The sequence below is a fragment of the Gymnoscopelus braueri genome, assembly GCF_963280865.1.
Source record: "Gymnoscopelus braueri genome assembly, chromosome: 6".
Classification (NCBI taxonomy): domain Eukaryota; kingdom Metazoa; phylum Chordata; class Actinopteri; order Myctophiformes; family Myctophidae; genus Gymnoscopelus; species Gymnoscopelus braueri.
The window spans coordinates 43,185,496-43,203,130 of NC_137607.1; the positions used below are offsets into that span (position 1 = coordinate 43,185,496).

The 17,635-nt window shown below is 39.7% G+C and overlaps 1 protein-coding gene across 3 annotated transcripts in view; it reads right to left on the minus strand.

Annotated features, from left to right (window-relative positions):
* abca7 (ATP-binding cassette, sub-family A (ABC1), member 7) overlaps window positions 1-13,413 on the minus strand; it is a 55,556-nt gene extending 42,143 nt beyond the window's left edge. For 2 of the 3 annotated variants that reach the window (XM_080431835.1, XM_080431834.1), the window contains exons 1-6: window positions 13,336-13,413; window positions 10,772-10,865; window positions 8,308-8,401; window positions 5,180-5,321; window positions 4,436-4,563; window positions 1,029-1,147 (exon numbers count right to left, since the gene is read on the minus strand). In XM_080431835.1, coding sequence (XP_080287961.1) covers window positions 1,029-1,147; window positions 4,436-4,563; window positions 5,180-5,321; window positions 8,308-8,401; window positions 10,772-10,837 — 549 coding nt within the window. In that variant the 5' untranslated portion in view covers window positions 10,838-10,865; window positions 13,336-13,413. Of the gene's footprint in view, window positions 1-1,028; window positions 1,148-4,435; window positions 4,564-5,179; window positions 5,322-8,307; window positions 8,402-10,771; window positions 10,866-13,335 lie in introns of those variants that run through there. The other variant, XM_080431836.1, reaches the window with a different exon arrangement.
* Between the last annotated feature and the right edge of the window lie 4,222 nt (window positions 13,414-17,635).

The following is a 17,635-nucleotide window of genomic DNA, read 5'->3' on the forward strand; positions in this document are numbered from 1 at the left end:
TGTTCCTGACCATTTTAGTTCCTGATCCTGTTTTGTACTTTAACTGGATATTACGTTCTCTTGCGCGTAATGTGTGATATTCTGATATATGTATTGTTTTGCAATGTTTGTCTATTGTTGTAATAATGCTGCCTCTTGGCCAGGTCACACTTTAATCTCAATTAGTATTTTAACCAACCTGGTTAAATAAAGGATATGATGATGAGCATCATTCATGCTTTCATTCAGTTCATTTCTATGCCGGTGGACCGCATTATGATTCTAGCTTGTATTCCGTACGTCCGTACATGTACAGTACATACGTACGTCTGTACATACGGACCAGAAAAAAATTATAAAAACTTTACAAGTGACTGTAAAGTTCAATGACAACTCACAAGTGTAGGTTGGTTTCATACACCTAAGATAATAATAATAATAATAATGATGATAAACTTTATTTGTATAGCACCTTTCATGACATGAAATGCAGCTCAAAGTGCTTTACAGAGCAAGAATACAAGATGGCTTGTGTCATGTTGTATTTCTCAGCCACCATCAACAAAGGCCAGGGACAAGACATGAATGAATGAATGAATTGCCATCTACCAAGCCTCGGTCTGTGTTCGCTCATGGCCACCTCAACACAAACCTTCTCCAGGGGAAAGAAAACCAGCAGAATTAAAGTTTTTATTGTGGGAGATGAGGAGGCAATACCTGACAATATTGTTAAGGACCTCCTGACAAATGTTTGTAATAAGTTTGATTTGATCATGAAATAACATTCAGCATTCATAACACATTTTCTAAAGGACTTTCTAAAAGGCTTTTCAGAAATAAACTACATTTCTGCCTGCATCCTTACCTTACCTTTGTTGGTCTTTTGTTTTTGTTACTTTAGGCTTAACCACAGTGTTCAAATGTAGATAGCAGGTTATATAGACAGATGGTAGGTTTGTTTCTTACCTGGTATCCTACAGTATAAGTTTCAATGTACAGATTACTATCTGCAACTACTGAACATCACCCGTGAAGCAGCGACTGCTCACCTGTAAATTAAGGCGGGCGTTCAACAGCTGGTCTACAGTAGCAGGCGGAAGGCTGCCATTGGTCAGGAGGAAGGCAGAGAACGTCTCATTGGGTCTGAGGTATTGTCCCACAGGGAGGTCTGCAAAACAGTGCGAGGTCTAGTGAATTTGGGGGCAGGGGGGATACCCAGCAAATGTGGCCAGTGGATGAGGTATATAGTTTTCTATCTAATACACAGTACAAGAAGTAAAGAACAGAGCAGTGCCCAGTGAGGGTGTAGCAGCAGGTTCATATCCCAGAAACACTCTCATGTGTTTATTGTAGAACCATACAGATGACAGATTTTGGCGTCCGAGGCTGATCTCGATTTTGGAGAGACCTGATTATCACCGATATTTTGTCAAAACATTGCTAAAACAATCCTAATCAATATGAAAACGTAAAAAGTTCTTCAGAAATATTTTTGAATTTGTCGCAGCTTTGTAGATTTTTTTAATTACTTTTTTTAACTAAAAATGTAAGCCTATAATCACATGCCCAAAATTCCAGGTTTGAAAGTGGTTAAAAATCTGAACACATCGTTTGCGTAATTGCAGAAAAAATAAACTAGAGCCAGACCCATATCGTCACTGTCGGACAGAAACCTCTTATCTCCATATTTTAACTTTTTGTGTTTTTTCGAAAGTTAACGCCCTACTTGATCACACTACAGCGTCACATAAAAGTATCAAAAGTAGCAGATCCGCAAGCGACGCGTTTCGAGCTTGTAGATCTGCTGCTTTCAATACTTTCTAATTTGAATCCTGAAAAGTAACAGTTTTGGACATGATGTTTCCACCCGACAGAGGCGATATATTGGTTTGGCCCGTATATCGGCCAATCAGCCATTAATTCAATTTCAATTCAATTCAAAGGGCTTTATTGGCATGAGAAAACATACGTTTACATTGCCAAAGCAGAAAGCACAAATACAACAATACAGCAATACAATCAAAACAAAAAATATGTACATTTGAAAGTCAGAATCTTCAATAGATCAATTTCTATGTACCAAGATCACTGGGTGCAGGTATAGTGCAGGAATATACACAATGATTAGTCTTTAGGGTGGTTGTTATTCGACTTTTCTGAAGACATCAGTATTGGCAATTATGCAGCCGACGGTGGCCCAGTTCTCAACCTGTCATTTTGGGTGAGAACTGGGTTATAGGTGAGCATTTTCAGGAGTTTTCAAAAAACTATTCAGAGATCTCTACCTCTGGGGAAGTCTAAATTCAATGTATATGGGCTAAAACAAGCGGAGAAAACCTTCACTAACAAACCTACACCTGGTGCTTTTACAATGATTCCTGAAATGGATGACCGTCCTAAAGTGGTCAGGTTACTACTTGGCCTCACACCCAGAACTCACCTAACCCCTGCTCATTATGCTAGGGTGGGATGGCTCAGGGTAGAGGACAGACTAAGGTCTTCAAGATACGCGTGAAAACAGGGATACCCATGTACCTGTAAGACTACTTCAATAGCGTAAAAGACACACACAGGCACAATACCAGAGGGAGCTCCACTGAACTCACTCAACCCAGATTCTGCACAAACATGGGGTCAAATTCGTTCTACTATTATGCCGCCAAAATGTGGAATGCCCTACCAACAGGCATAAAAAAGTGTGACTCTTTACCCTACTTCAAAACCGCCATAAAATAGCACTTGTCTGCAAATGGTAACTGGTCCTATTAACGTCTAAGCTTAGCACAGGAAATGCCACCCCCACCCCCAACTGTTTACTGTACATAGTTATCGTTGTATTGCTAATTGTGTTGATGATGTCTTGTATATTATTGTGTCTTTAAATGTCTCGATGAATTGAATACACAGGACCACAATGGAAACAAGCCCCTTAGGCGTTTTTTTGTGTTATCCTTTTAGCACCATTGTATAATCGTACCACTGTACTATTTGCAATCTGTTAATAAAGTATTCAATCAATCAATCAAGTCTTTGCATTGGTTCTGCAGTGCAGCTATTATTATTTTCTTTTTTCCAAATTGTTTCCACCCAGGTTTAGCCCCTATTTAGATGTCACCAGACGCATCGGTAGGTTGAGATCTCCGATCATCTGGCTGCGCGAGACTACTTGAGAACCAATTATTATGTGGTTGGGACAGACAGAACATCTCCTGCACTTTCACATCACAATGCTGTTTTCGCCTCTCAGCTTTCACACTGTCTGTCTAAATAACGAACAATTACTAAGGGAATTGAAAGCTCCTCGTTTCTCCTTCTCTCTTAACAAAACAGAACAGGTTTTCATTCTGTTGGTTGGACATATGTCCGGTGTGGCGCTTATCAGACAAAGCACTCATTGTTAATCATGAAATCTGACCGCCATCAACGGCCGCTCTGACCCGCTTTGACAAGCGCTTAACAGTAAAGTGAATGACCGTCACTCGACACCCACTGAAGCCCGCTAGTGTTCAAACCACTAGAGCACATAGAGCATAGAGCACCTGCTGAATGGAGCCCTTCAGTTCGGTGCTTAAAGGGGCATGAAACCAGTTCAGGTTCAAAACTACAGCAGGGTAAAAACATGGCACACTGGCACTGCATGAGACTGACCTTGCTTATAGTACACTGTGATGTAACAAGCAACACAGCTACAGCTGATTGATTGATTGATTGATTGATTGATTGATTACTTTATTAACAGTTTGCAAAAGGTACAGAGGTACAGTTATACAATAATGCTAAAAGGATAACACAAAAAGCCCTGAGGGCTTGTTTCCATTGTGGTCCTGTTTATCAAATTAATAACGGGTGTGTTAGATTTTGGCGTGTCAATGTGCATTTACAATACTGTTGATTACTGTCTATGCTAGCACATGGCTCTGGACACACCCAGAGTGCAGAAGAGAGAGTAACGTCACGCTTTGATCTCGCCGCAAAGCGGGCTGCTATGGGCTATAGTTCCAAACATTGGAACTATCTCATTGAGATAGACAGAGCATTCCATTCTTACAATGGGAGTCAACACTAGTGTCATAACTCTCTTATACGGCTCTGGACACACCTAAATCTAACACACCCATTATTATTAATTTGATTAGCTGCAGCTGTCTTGATTGCCAGGTTTTTAATCTGCTTGTCATTTTAAGCATTAACTAGAAAAATCAATAAATAAGCCTAGGTTAAAGGTTTCATGCCCCTTCCACCCTGGCATCGCTATTTTGGTCATGTCATTATATGTCAAAGTCAATATTTTAAAAAGAAAGTTAATAGAAAATGTTCCAAAAGATTTTCAAAAATAGCAAACACAGCAGCTCTAGTACAAGCTCACCCTGTGTTGCATCCCAACACAATGTTGAAGCAGATGTAAACAAAACAATGCAAACAAACAGACACTCAATCAAATGGATGGTATTCTTACTGGGCCATGCTCCCGGTCTCTCTCCCAGCCTCTGGATGCTCTCCAGCAGGTCCTGGAAGCGGTCGTAGAATCTCTGGTTACCGCTGTACGCCAGCACAGTCTGGGCATCAACGAACAGTCGGGACAGACTATAGGAGAGGAAGGACAGGCCAGGTCTTGGTTAGACAGAGGGTAGCATTTAGCTTAGCTTCTTTCTGTGTTTTACCATATTTTTTTGTAGGGCCAGCCAGACCGATATTATTAGCCAATATTAGCCAATCACAGATATAATATCAGAATCAGTGTATACTGTATGTCAGGGATACTCATTTAGCTTAACCTGAGGGCCACATTAGGAAAATGGCAAGGGGCCGGGGGCCAGTACATAAAATATATCGTCATGGTGTCATTGTATTTTGACGAATCAAACACAGTGCTAAATGATTGGCATGAGATGGTAAAAAAAGAAAGCTAAATCATCTGTCCATTTGGGGGTAAAGTGACAGTTTGTGGCATAAACCTGTTGGTGCTTGCTGCTGCTCATTGCTGCAAATGTAAATTGTAATTTGGGGTCAGTCAGGTGAGTCTGGTGACTTGCAGTTCTGGTGAGTGAATGTAATGTAATAGTAATGTTATTCAATGTAAGTAATGTAATGCAATTTAATAATATTTTTTTAATTTGTATTGATTGATTGATTGGATGCATGTGTGCGTGTGTGCACTTCTGGGGGGAAAAAGGTTGGGAACAACTGCATTAATACTTACATGGAGTTATCAAAGTTGCCCACTTGTCCCGGGGTTTCTCCAGGGGTGGGGTTGTGGAAACAGGGGTTGTTGATGTTACAGACTATGCTCTGGATCCAGGGCAGTGTGCCTGCAGATGGAAGAGCTTTGTTGGGGAAGTGACCTGCAAGTGGAAGCAAAGTAAAACACAAGTGTTTAAACGGCTATAAGAACTATAGGGGTGGGCGATAAATCAATATCACCATCATTTCATACCTCTGCCTTCATTACGATTAAAGAACACATTTTTTTTTAAATAGTGCAAATATCCGATCTACAAGCCATTTTTGGACGCCACCGTCCAAAAACGGCGTCCATGTATAATACAGGGTTAGTGATTAATCAGACTAATCGATTTAGTTTATTATAAAAAAAACGATAAAATGTTTTGGTCGATTTGTTAATATATAAGAAAAAACTAGTATATACCCTGACATAACCCCCACCTGCGACAAGTGCAACAATACTGACGCAACCCTCATCCACCAATACTGGATGTGTGCGCAATTACAACCATTTTGGGAGGGTGCCTTCAATACCCTATCTACTATTTTACACCGAACTCTAGACCCAGACCCCCTAGTTGCGCTGTTTGGTACTGTTGGAGGGGAGGATCTCCCATTAACACGTACAGAGTGCCGTATGGTGGACTTCGCCCTGTTGCTCGCCAGACACACTGTTCTGCTCCGATGGAAGGATGCTGCCCCGCCCGTGCTCATTCAATGGCTTCGTGATATAATGTCTTGCCTTAAATTTTGTTTGTCTCTCTGTGATACGATATGAAAAAATGTATGTGCAGTATGCTTGCCCCTGGGCCTTGTACAAAAAACTAATAAAAAGATCTTGAAAAGAATATATAAGAAAAAACTATTAGCAAAAACCTTGCTTCGACTTTAAGTCAATTATTGGTTAAAAAATATCGGTTTTGATATTTATAATTTTTTTCGGTTAATTGCCCAGCCATACTAGGCCCTATTTTATTCTTTGTCGTACCATGGTGTTGTGCAAAAATAGCTGATCTACAAGATTACAAATGCCTCGCGATTGTGAGGTTGTAGATCGGCGCTTTTCACTATTTAAATAAATTAACAAGTGTGGAAATTAATGAAAAGCTCTCCCTCAGTCCCTCTTGGTTGTCAACGGAATTAAACAGATTTAGAAATCTAATCTACTTCTTGGTAAATTTCCCCCAGGAGTACTGAAGCACCTATTGTTGCTGGGTGCTGAAGGTCAACATTAGATGTTTGTTAACTAAGGATAAGAGTATCAGAATGCATGTGTAGCACGTAACCAATGCCATAAAAATCGTGAATTAAACGATGTTCAAATCAACCTTTATCTGACTGAGTGGATCTTTAGATTTAGTTCGCACATATGCTATGCCTCAATTTGCCACACATCCAATCGACTTTTAAACCAGTGAGAGACAGTTATTTCAGTCAAATTTCAATTTGTAAAGGCCATGAAACTAGCCCACCTCTGCAGCATACAGAATAATGCAGTACTGTGTGTCAAAGCCAGCCAAACAGAAGTTAAAGAACGCAACAGGTTGTAAAAGCAGTGTGAATGTCACTGGAACCAGTGTCACCAAGCTAATCAGCTTACTGTGCGTACAGTAGTGGATAGATAGCCATGTCAGGAGGAGGGGGAGGAGGAGGGAAGGAATGAAGTGTTAAAGTTGGAAGGCAACCTGGAAGGGGACTTATGTAAGATCCATCAGTGGTGTAGTGGTTCACACGCCCACAGCACGCCAGTTACCGTCACTCACTTTAATCCCCTGCCCACACACAGCCGTGTGTGACAGTATGTCATTGCAATCTCTACTGTGTGTGTGTGTGTGTGTGTGTGTGTGTGTGTGTGTGTGTGTGTGTGCGTGTGTGTGTGTGTGTGTGTGTGTGTGTGTGTGTGTGTGTGTGTGTGTGCGTGCGTGCGTGTGTGCGTGCGTGCGTGTCTGAACATAAATAACTATACATGAAACTTGGTGGGAATGAGAAGTATCTTTTGTTATGAATGCAGGTTATATACTTTATACTGGATGCAGGTCAATTAAGTCATACTTTATACTGAATCCAGGTCAGTTAAGTTATACTTTATACTGGATGCAGGTCAGTCAAGTTATACTTTATACTGGATGCAGGACAGTTATAAGTCATACTTTATACTGGATCCAGGGGATGCAGGGCAGTTAAGTTATACTTTATACTGGATCCAGGGCAGTTAAGTTATACGTTTCCCCTATGGGGGAAGCTGTCCTGTATTTGAGCCATCGATGGTTCCTCCAGTATTAGGAGCAGTGGGCAGCCACTGAGCAGGGCTCAGGGATCAGCTCCAGCCTTAATACCAGTGCTTCAGTCAAGGACTTTTCATTAAAAAAAAACCAGTGCTATTGAACACCCTTCACATCTGTGTGTAGGTTTTACAAATATTAAAGGGATGATAATATAAGGACACATTCAAGTATCTGACAATGTATAAAGTCACCATACCAACTATTGTGTTGTTCTAAAACATGTTTTGTTTTTTTCATTTCCTGAAAAGTTTATATTTTGGACATACAGTAGCTGGTTTCTGCACGACAGCAGAGATATGAAACTTTTCATACATTTTCTAAAACAATTGCCAATTTACAAGTGCATACGACGAAGCAGTATAAAGGGTTAACATGCATGTGTTTTGGTGTGGGACGAAACCCGAGCATACACATAAGTGTTTGGCTCAAAAAGGTCAAAGGTCAAGTTAACAGTCAGGGTCAAATGACATCATCGATCGATCCCATGAATGGAGACATAGAAAGTTGAGGTTTGACTTGTTGAATGGGCGAAGTCAATACTAATCCTTTCCTATAACCTTAAGATAGAGGTTACGGTGAGTCAAAGGTCAATGTCACTGTCAGGGTTACAAATAGACCAACGGTGGGGGCAGATGCACACGTGTGTACAAAACTGTATAATATACATAGCACATTCAATGCCTGGTGTTTCTTGTGCGACAAAAGCTGATCTTATATAAACAAACAATTGAATCAATCAACCAACCAAAGTGTTGTGGAGATTTTGCTGTAGGGGTTTGGGGTTTACTCTCCAGTTTAAGTAACCAATAGGAACACTCACATTGGCTCTGTTTGTACGGAGGGTGAGAGTGGCGCACGGAGATGAGGATGACGAACAGGAAGAGAGGCCAGAGGAGCTCAATGAGCAGCTGGATCTGATAAAAAATAAACAATATGAAACACAATGTAACATAACTGAATACAATAGAACAGTAGAAAATACAATATAGAACAGAATAAGAGTACAACAGAACAGAATACAGAACGGAATGTCAATGCGACACATTGTGAGCTTGTGGATCGGTTCTTTTCGGAGGATATATTTGCCGAATGTTCACCTCACCATGAGGATGCCAGGGTTCATGGGGTTAAGCAATAACTCATCCCATGGTTATTGTGATTATAGCACAGCTAAGGCGTGTTGCTTGACATTGACAACAACCTTAGCTGTGATACAGAATAATCACAATACACCATCATGACCTGGACTCTGGAGTTGGTTTCATAAAAACAAATAAGTTTCATAAAATGATTATCAAAAAAAATGTACAAAGACATTAGACATGGCATAGTCATGGTATATGGTTATTATTATACAATATTGTACATATTACACAACAGATTGTGTGATTTGACCAAACTGTTTTATGATGACAATGCTTATAAACACTTCAGCACCGACTACTACTACTGTTGTAGTTTGAACTGTATTAAACTTTAGTGTTACTTATGGTGTTATCATTTGCACTAAGGTTAACATCTGTAGTTTCAGTGTCCTGTCTGTCTGCCAACCTACTGCTGTGTGTTTATGTACTGATCTCATGGACCGAACCCAACATGAGGACATTTACTACTGGAGATATCCACACGTTTTACATGAAATAAGATTATAATATAGATAAGAACAAATGCATAAGATTTGTAAGTAACCCTGTATTTTGAATTATGATTTGGTCAAAAAAGGTGATAGTCTGACTACCAGGTGTACCCATCAGGAATATACGCTGAGGAAGACCTGTTATGTTGAAACGCGTCCGTTGTTCTGTCCGTGGAGAGGTAAATAAACTATGTGAAAAGGACATTGATTGTGTGCTGGCTATTTTCTCACTCCTGTCAGGAATATAAAAAATGTAATCTTAAACATTGATGCCTGCTACTTCGGTCTTCTGTGACATTGCTCTTTGATGTTTGACATGTGGAGGTGGCCTGGTCTGTGCTGAGACCACACCACCTGGCCAGAAGACAGAAGAACAGAGGCTGTAATGTATGAATTAAAGGGGAATGAAACCCTGGGATGATTTTGTAGTTGAATCCGGCATCAGCCGACCCGCATGAAGTAATTCAGACCGCAGTGAATTTTCTCTGCAAAAAAAACGGTTTCAATTCGTGGCAAATCTTTTGGTCTGAACAAGGCTTTAGCTCTAGGTGTTAATGTGCTTTTGACTATACTGTTGACTATTGCTTGCACACTGGCTCTGGGCACACCTAAATCTAACACACCCATTATTCAAATTGTAATAGCTGCAGCTGTGTTGCTTTCTAGCCTGCTATGTTGTTGTTCTTTATACTGCTAGTAGAAGTCGTTTTTAACCGGAACTGGAAAACAAACTACAAAATCAATTCAGTTCTCATTAATGCTCTCTACAGGATGGCATAATTTCTGTCAACTTGTTCTGTGTCTCAGAGAGGAGTTGTGGATAGCTTTCCCTTTTATGTTAATGGCAGGAACAACTGTGGCTAAGAGTAGATCCAACGCCTGCCACTGAGAAACAGAGCAAGTAGACAGAACTGGTATTGTACTGTCCATTAGTAAGCATTAATGAAGATGGCTATATGGAGAAAAGGTTGACACACCGCCAAGGGTTCCAGGCTTTTGCACTTTCCATTGTATTCCTATTTCCTCTTCCTTCCTGCCCACCGTGGACTTTTATTGGCACTTGAGCCCTATACTGGCCTGCTCACTTTATATACGTATACTGTATCCATAATCTGCTCTTATAACTCAATCTATCCACAAGTTTCCTAGGGTGTGTGGGCATCACTTCCTGTCGATTTGATCCAATGAAATCCAATGATATCCAATGAAATCCAATGATATCCAATGAAATCGACAGGAAGTGATGCCCACACACCCTAGGAAACTTGTGGATAAACTGAATCAATGTCAACTGATGGCTCTGTATTGTAAATATTTCCTATATACCCTGCTAAACAATAATACAAATATTTTATTAAAACCAAATTTGTATTTACTTTTCTTTACTTGATTAATTGATTGAATACTGTATTAACAAGTTTGTTGACAGTACAGATAGTACAGTCAAAGGTTATGTTAAAAGGATAACAAAAAAAGCCTCGGGGGGGGGGGGGGCTTTTTTTATATAACTAGTCTATTATTACTATCATTATTGTCATAGATAAAGATAAACATTATTATTATTATCATTAATAACACAAACAACCGTTGGAGACCGTCTGCGTCTCCTCTCCATTTAAAGAAGATCCAGGTTTGTGTGGCCACCTACCTTGTTTCTTCGTCTGAGGGTGATGTTCTTCCAGAGCAGGAGCTGGAGCTGTGTAAGAACCCCCATCGCTGGGATCAGCAGCTATCTGGCCATGCTGAGACACACACAAACACATGCACGCGCACACATGCACACACACACGTGCGCGCGCACACGCACACGCACACACACACACACACACACACACACACACACACACACACACACACACACACACACACACACACACACACACACACACCACAAACAACAACAGTCAAGGACAGATGTGGTGTGTGATGAAAAAACACACACTTTCTACACTAAATGAAACCACTTTATATGTCATTCCAATTATGTTGTGTCTAGTGTTGGACAAAGCATTCTCAACATAATGAGTTACAGAATTAATAAAGGACGACTTCACACATTTTCAACCTATATGATTGGTCCTCACTAATGCTCATTTTTGTCTACTCTGTCTGTGTCTCAGAGGACAACTGTAGACAGTTCAGAAACCCGCCTACCAGTGACATCATCAATGGGGAATCAAAGCCTGATATAAAATGCAGGCTTTCTATTCCTGGAAAGTTAGCATGCTATAATGGAAGCCATTGTTCTCACGTTAATAAAAAAAGAAAAAAAAAGTGAAAACCTGCCTAACGATGATGTCACTGGTAGGCGTGTTTCTGATGTGTCCACAGTCCTCCTATGAGACACAGACCTTGTAGAAGAAATTGGTACCATTTTATCATGACCATTAGTGAGGACTAACTATATGAAGATAGGTTGAAAATGGGTGAAGTCGTCCTTTAACCAGTAACCACTTAAACTTTCTAAACTTGGTAAACTTGCACCTGAGTTGGTTCTGTACTTCTTGGACCACTATTTTCCATCGTCTCTACACCAAATCTCTTCCCCCAAAATAGCTGATCTACAAGCTCACAACGCTGTCACGTTGTTGCGACATGTTGTGAGCTTTTAGATCTGTATACTTTCGGCTTACGTTCCCCCCCAGAATATGGATGCTGGGGTTCAAGTGGTTAACTTATTTTTTCCGGCCCCGGCCCCTCCTGCAACTAGGCCCCCTGGGGCTATAGGACGGTTAGGACCCCACATATCAGCACATGACAGAAGTACAGTGATTACTTAATCCAAAACTGTTACTTTTTCAGGATTCAAATAAAAAAATAGCAAAAGTAGCAGATGGACATTGTCACAAGCTCAAAATGTGTTGCTTCACGCCACATTTCGAGCTTGCAGATCTGCTCCTTTTGTGTGACGCTGTAGTATTGTTCAAGTAGGGCGTTAATTTAGGTAAAAACACAAAAAGTTAAAATATGGAGATAAGAGGTTTCTGCCCCACAGTTACAGGCGGCTCAGTCTGTACTGACCTTCCCCATTATGTCAATCCTCATTATCTATCTACCGTAACAGGCTTAACTGCAACACAAGACATCAACTTTTACTCTTGCTGTGCCGGCTTCCTACCAGTGCTAACAGAAGATGCTGCTGGCATCTTTAATCTGTCAACCATGCTTTCTGGGAACAACAGATTAAAGAGAAGCTCAATTTTAATTGCAAATCCACAGCCAGGTTCTTACACTCATCTGTTTACACCCGTAAGCAGGTTTCTGCTGTAGACGTGTATCAGTATCAGCATCAAGACAATGATGTAGCGCCTTGGATACAGTACAATATTAACGTAGGTGCTCTTTGCCAACAATGCCAAGTAATTTCTGTTACATTTCCATTTCCTTTTCCTTTTCCCTGCTTTTTTCTGTGTTGATTTGAAAAGTGTCAGTCTACAATAATGTTTAGGAAAAAAGTGCAGCTATACAGTAGGTCAGTGACTAGCTACACTTCACACAAAATGTTCATAATAATATATGTATGTATGTATGTATGTATATATATACACTATATTTTAACCCAGTGTTAGTAATATAGAGGTTACACAATAATAATGTGACCCTAGCAACCACAGTTTAAGAACATCCCTGCACAAAACTAGAAAGGCACAGAACTGTATGTTATGTATAAATGACAATATGTGAGAGTAGTATGTATATAAAACCTTTGACCAGGAAGTCACATTGATGTTAAACAAAACCTCAATATAAATGAGACCAGACCAAGACAGGGCCAATGCAGTATTCTACAGACAAAACGAAAAGACTCAAAAATAAGGAATAATAACAACAGAAATGAGCAACTATTACCCAAAAAGAAGATAAAAAAATACAATATAAAAACAAATACAGTATCTGACAGTACAGTACAGCATAGCCTACTATCTGGTTTAAAAACATTAGCAGGGCTTATAGACAGCCTATCCAGTAAACCGCCTTTTAAAATCTGGTAAAGAATTAAGGTGTTCAAGTTTGTGTTGAATCAACACAAGAAATAATAGCGTTATTAAATGGTTGTTATTATTTAACCTGTGATGATGCAGAGCTATAAACAACGTGTGATGATTATGCTGTCTGCTCTGGCGGTGATAAGCCCTCTTCACACACTAACACAATGAGCAATATATTGAATGAACTGATTAAATATATCAACTAATATTCTGTATTCATTACCTTTGGTATAGCGGTGATAACACTCTTTTTAGTTGATTTCCGTATGCAAACCAGTGAGTGTGTTGTGCCTGTGTCTCTCTCTCTTCTCTCTCCATTTCATACACTGTTTGTAACGAGAGAGGTAATCTACACAAGGCCCGCCCTACTCCTCGCCGCTCATTGGCCACAGTGGGATTAAGGGGCCGGGTCATGGAAGCCGGTACAGCATCTGATTGGTTGCGTGGTCTGTGTTTTGGTGCGGAAAGACAGCTGATTGGTCCAGGAGGCGGTGACAGAAGCAGTGTTACACAAGGTTACTGTAGTGTAACCTGCTATAAAATGTAGGCTAGTTCTCAAAGTGGGGTCCTTGGGTGGTGGGAGGGGGTTCCAGGGGGGTCCCCAGCAAAAGTGGTTAACATCAAAAGTGGTTAATCATCTTACCCACTTTATCCATCTGTACGTTGGCTATTCAAAAATAGCAGATCTTCATCTTCAAGCTTGCAGCGTGTCACGAAGCTTGTACAACTGCTATTTTTGAGAATTAAAAAAATATATATCAAAAAAAATTTTTTACATAAATCTTATTATCTGGGGGTTCCTGGCACAAAATATTTTCAGATGGGGGGTCGTTGAAAAACAAAAACAAAACTGCCACTTTAACGTTGAGGTGCCCACAAGGTTAAGGTGCCCACTGGACCTGTATCTGTGATAGACACTGTCACAGACATAATGAGACTAGTAAATGTAGCAATACCTACTAATCAAATTATTTACATTACTTACTCCATTTCACTCACATAATTAGTAATGCATAATGTGTTCACCAGATTAAAGGTAGGGTTAGTGATTTTCATTGGTTAAAATAAGTGTTACATAGCTCTATATTCTGATAGTACTCATTGCTATAGAGTGTTTGTTCAGTAACAGGAGTCTCCATGTCTCTCCAGCTCTGTATTGAACAGAAAGTGCATTTTAAGGTCAGGATACCAATTTTATCCAATCAGGATTGAGAACTCAGTCAGGATACAGATTAAACAAGTGAAATGGGAAGTGATGACACAAAGAAATGAGCAGACAAAATTTGAACTGAAACACTATAAAAATTAAGATGATAATCCTGATTGGCTGAAATTTTGTCACCTACCTGAAAATGTAATTTCTGTTTTATCAAGAGCTGGAGAGATGGGGGGACTCGATTATTATCAAAATATAGTGCTTTAACCTTTTAACAAAAAACTTTTAGTTTTAAACAAAAAGTATCACTTACCTGGCCTACCTGTTCAGTTGTAATGGACAGTTGATAGGCCCATCTCCATCTGGGAGGATGGTAATGATGAGCTGATTTTCTTTTCTTTCTTGTGTCCTATGGTGCAATATGGTCGTCGTGGTCTGCTGTCCACAATTATGTAGGTGGGTGGGTGGGAGGGAGGGAGGGAGGGAGGGTGGTTGTTGTTGGGGACACTTATACTTATTACTATTATTATTATCTGGATCTTGTGACCATGTCTATGTCTATGTTCTTGTTTACGTATATGTTTACTGTGTTTAGAGTTCTTATTATCTACTGTAGCATACATTGCCCAGTTTGGGACATATTAATAAACTTGACCTTGACCTACCTTTAATGTTGCAGCTGATAAAGATGGGCTGATTTTAGCCATTAGTAATATATCATCATTATCACTTAATGTATGTTTTGTATTAAATTACATCTATTGTGAGGATGTGCTGCTTACTAGTACTAGTATTTTCAATAATGGTGGAAAAAGTACTCACATTTTGTATTTAAGTAAAAGTACCAAAACCACAATGTAGAAATACTTTATTACAAATAAAAGTCCGGGATTCAAAATGTACTTGAGTAAAAGCATTGGCATTAAAATATACATAAGTACTTAAAGTACCATAAAAGTACTCATTTTGCAGAATGTCCCATTTCACAAGTTTCCAAAAGTATAAAAATGCTTTGAAAATAGCAGATCTACAAGCTCACAAGGCATCACTCAAACAAACAGACAGACAGACAGACAGACAGACAGACAGACAGACAGACAGACAGACAGACAGACAGACAGACAGACAGACAGACAGACAGACAGACAGACAGGCAGGCAGACAGACAGACAGACAGACAGACAGACAGACAGACAGATAGATAGATAGATAGAACTCAGGCTAGTTGTTGTCGCCCTCTTGTGGTTGAAAGTATCAACAACTCCTATCACGACTGCCTGTTAAAAAGCTTTGGAACTGCAGTACATGTGCTTGTACAGATTAGAAGCATTTGATTTGGGTAATACTAAATTATATACTACAGTATGTATTTGTACAGATTAGAAAGAACCATTTGGGAGTGATAATACTTTAAAACTATGAGTATTTGTACAGAAGGTAGCATTGTGTGTATAGCTATAATAGGGGGAGCTGATTGCAGACTACAGAATCGATTGCAGTGGAGAGGCCGAGAGGGTCAGGGATTTCAAGTTCCATATGGCATACAAATCGACGAGGACAACTAATAATACGTATATTGCATATACTTTATGCCATATATATTGGTGTGATTGGGCTATGATGTTTGAAATATGATCCCGAAGAATCAAAACAAGCAATTTTGAAGAAGACAATTCCTTCCAGTGACCAGGAAGGAGCTGCAACCACTTCCTGGCAGGAGGAAAACAGCGTTTTATGGCATATATGGCCTTTTACAGGTATAACCAAATGTATATGTTCTAATTGGGCTATAATGTTTGAAATATAACCCCCAGAAGAATGAAACCAGGTAGGAGCTGTAATCACTTTATGGCAGGCGAAAACATACATTTTATGGCATAAAATATTATGACATAATCATTATACGTCATACAAGTGAAATAGGAATGGGATGAAATAAATAACTTAGCAGACAAAATTGGAACTTGAATAATATAAAATTAAAGCCAATGAATGGGTTCTCTTTCTTTTCCCCTCTAAATATCTTCACATAAATAAATAAAAACATTTTCAAGATGTTTCAAAAACGTTCTGAAGTTTTCACTTTTTGTTATTATCGTTATTGTAGTCATTAACAATCCTCTCCCTGCAAAAATATATGAATTTATATACTTACGATGTGTTCCTCTGACCTCTCCAGCTCTTTAATAAACAGAAAATACATTTTCAGGACGGTTAGGTCTGTCCCCTGTATACTGTACCTGTCCCCCTGTCCCCTGTCTAAGTCTTAACCTACCACCCTAACCCCCCCACCCTTTTTTTTCTCCTCTTGTACATATTTTTCACTCTTCATACCAGTAACCTGTAAGCTGATTGTATGACGTTCTGTATAGTAGTGTGTATATCTGTCTGTCTCTTATATGTCATCATGATTTGTGTGCATGGGGATCTCATCTTAAACAAGCTCAGTGCTTAATGAGTCTTCCAGTTTAGTAGACCTTGTATTGTGAATTTGTACTTCCATGTACTGTTGTTCTCATGTCTTACTAAATAAAGTACATCAATCAATCAATCAATACCAATTTAATCAAATTAGGACAAAGGTTACACATAATACATCATACAGGATACAAGAAACTGAATAGATTAAACTTTAGAGAAAGGAGCCCATGCAGTGGCAGGACAAAAATGCTGACTGGTTAAGTTAAGAGCGTCCATACTAAGATGTACAGGCTTGTTACACTTATGGACACCATCAATGGTATTGCTGGATCAGCCAAAAGAGAATAGTAGAAATAGACTTTTGGAACTGTTGTTGAATGACAGCAACAGGAGCTGTGAAAAGACCCCTGCTGTGAAGTTAACACTCTATTTTCCAAAAAGTAGATAGATCAGAAATTATATCGAACTGATTGGCATTCTACATTTTCTATTCATGTGTCAGGTAACTGTCATTGCCCCCTCTGGTTCTCATTGACAGAGCCACCGGCACCACTGGTTCTGGATGTACTCACCCACGCCACGACTGCCTGGAGTAACTGCTGCATGTCTTTCCTCCAGTTCCCCTGATCCCTGCCAAGCTGGACAGGACCAAGCTGGCAGGGCAGGTTCATCCCAATTTCCCAGTGCTGGCCAAGGCGGACATTTCCTGTCTGTAAAGAGGAGGAACCAGAGCCCCCCATAGTTTGACCTAGTTTGCGGTTATCACTTGCATTGCGCCTACAGTTTCCAGAGCTGCACAACTCAAATCTTAAAACTTATAAACAATTGTGGAGGAACAGTGTAGCGTGGAAGTAGATAAGTAGGGATAGTTTGTTTACTATTCTCTATTATGGATAAAAACCTCTAACAAGATATTGCTTAAATGGTTGCACAGTTGAACAACTGT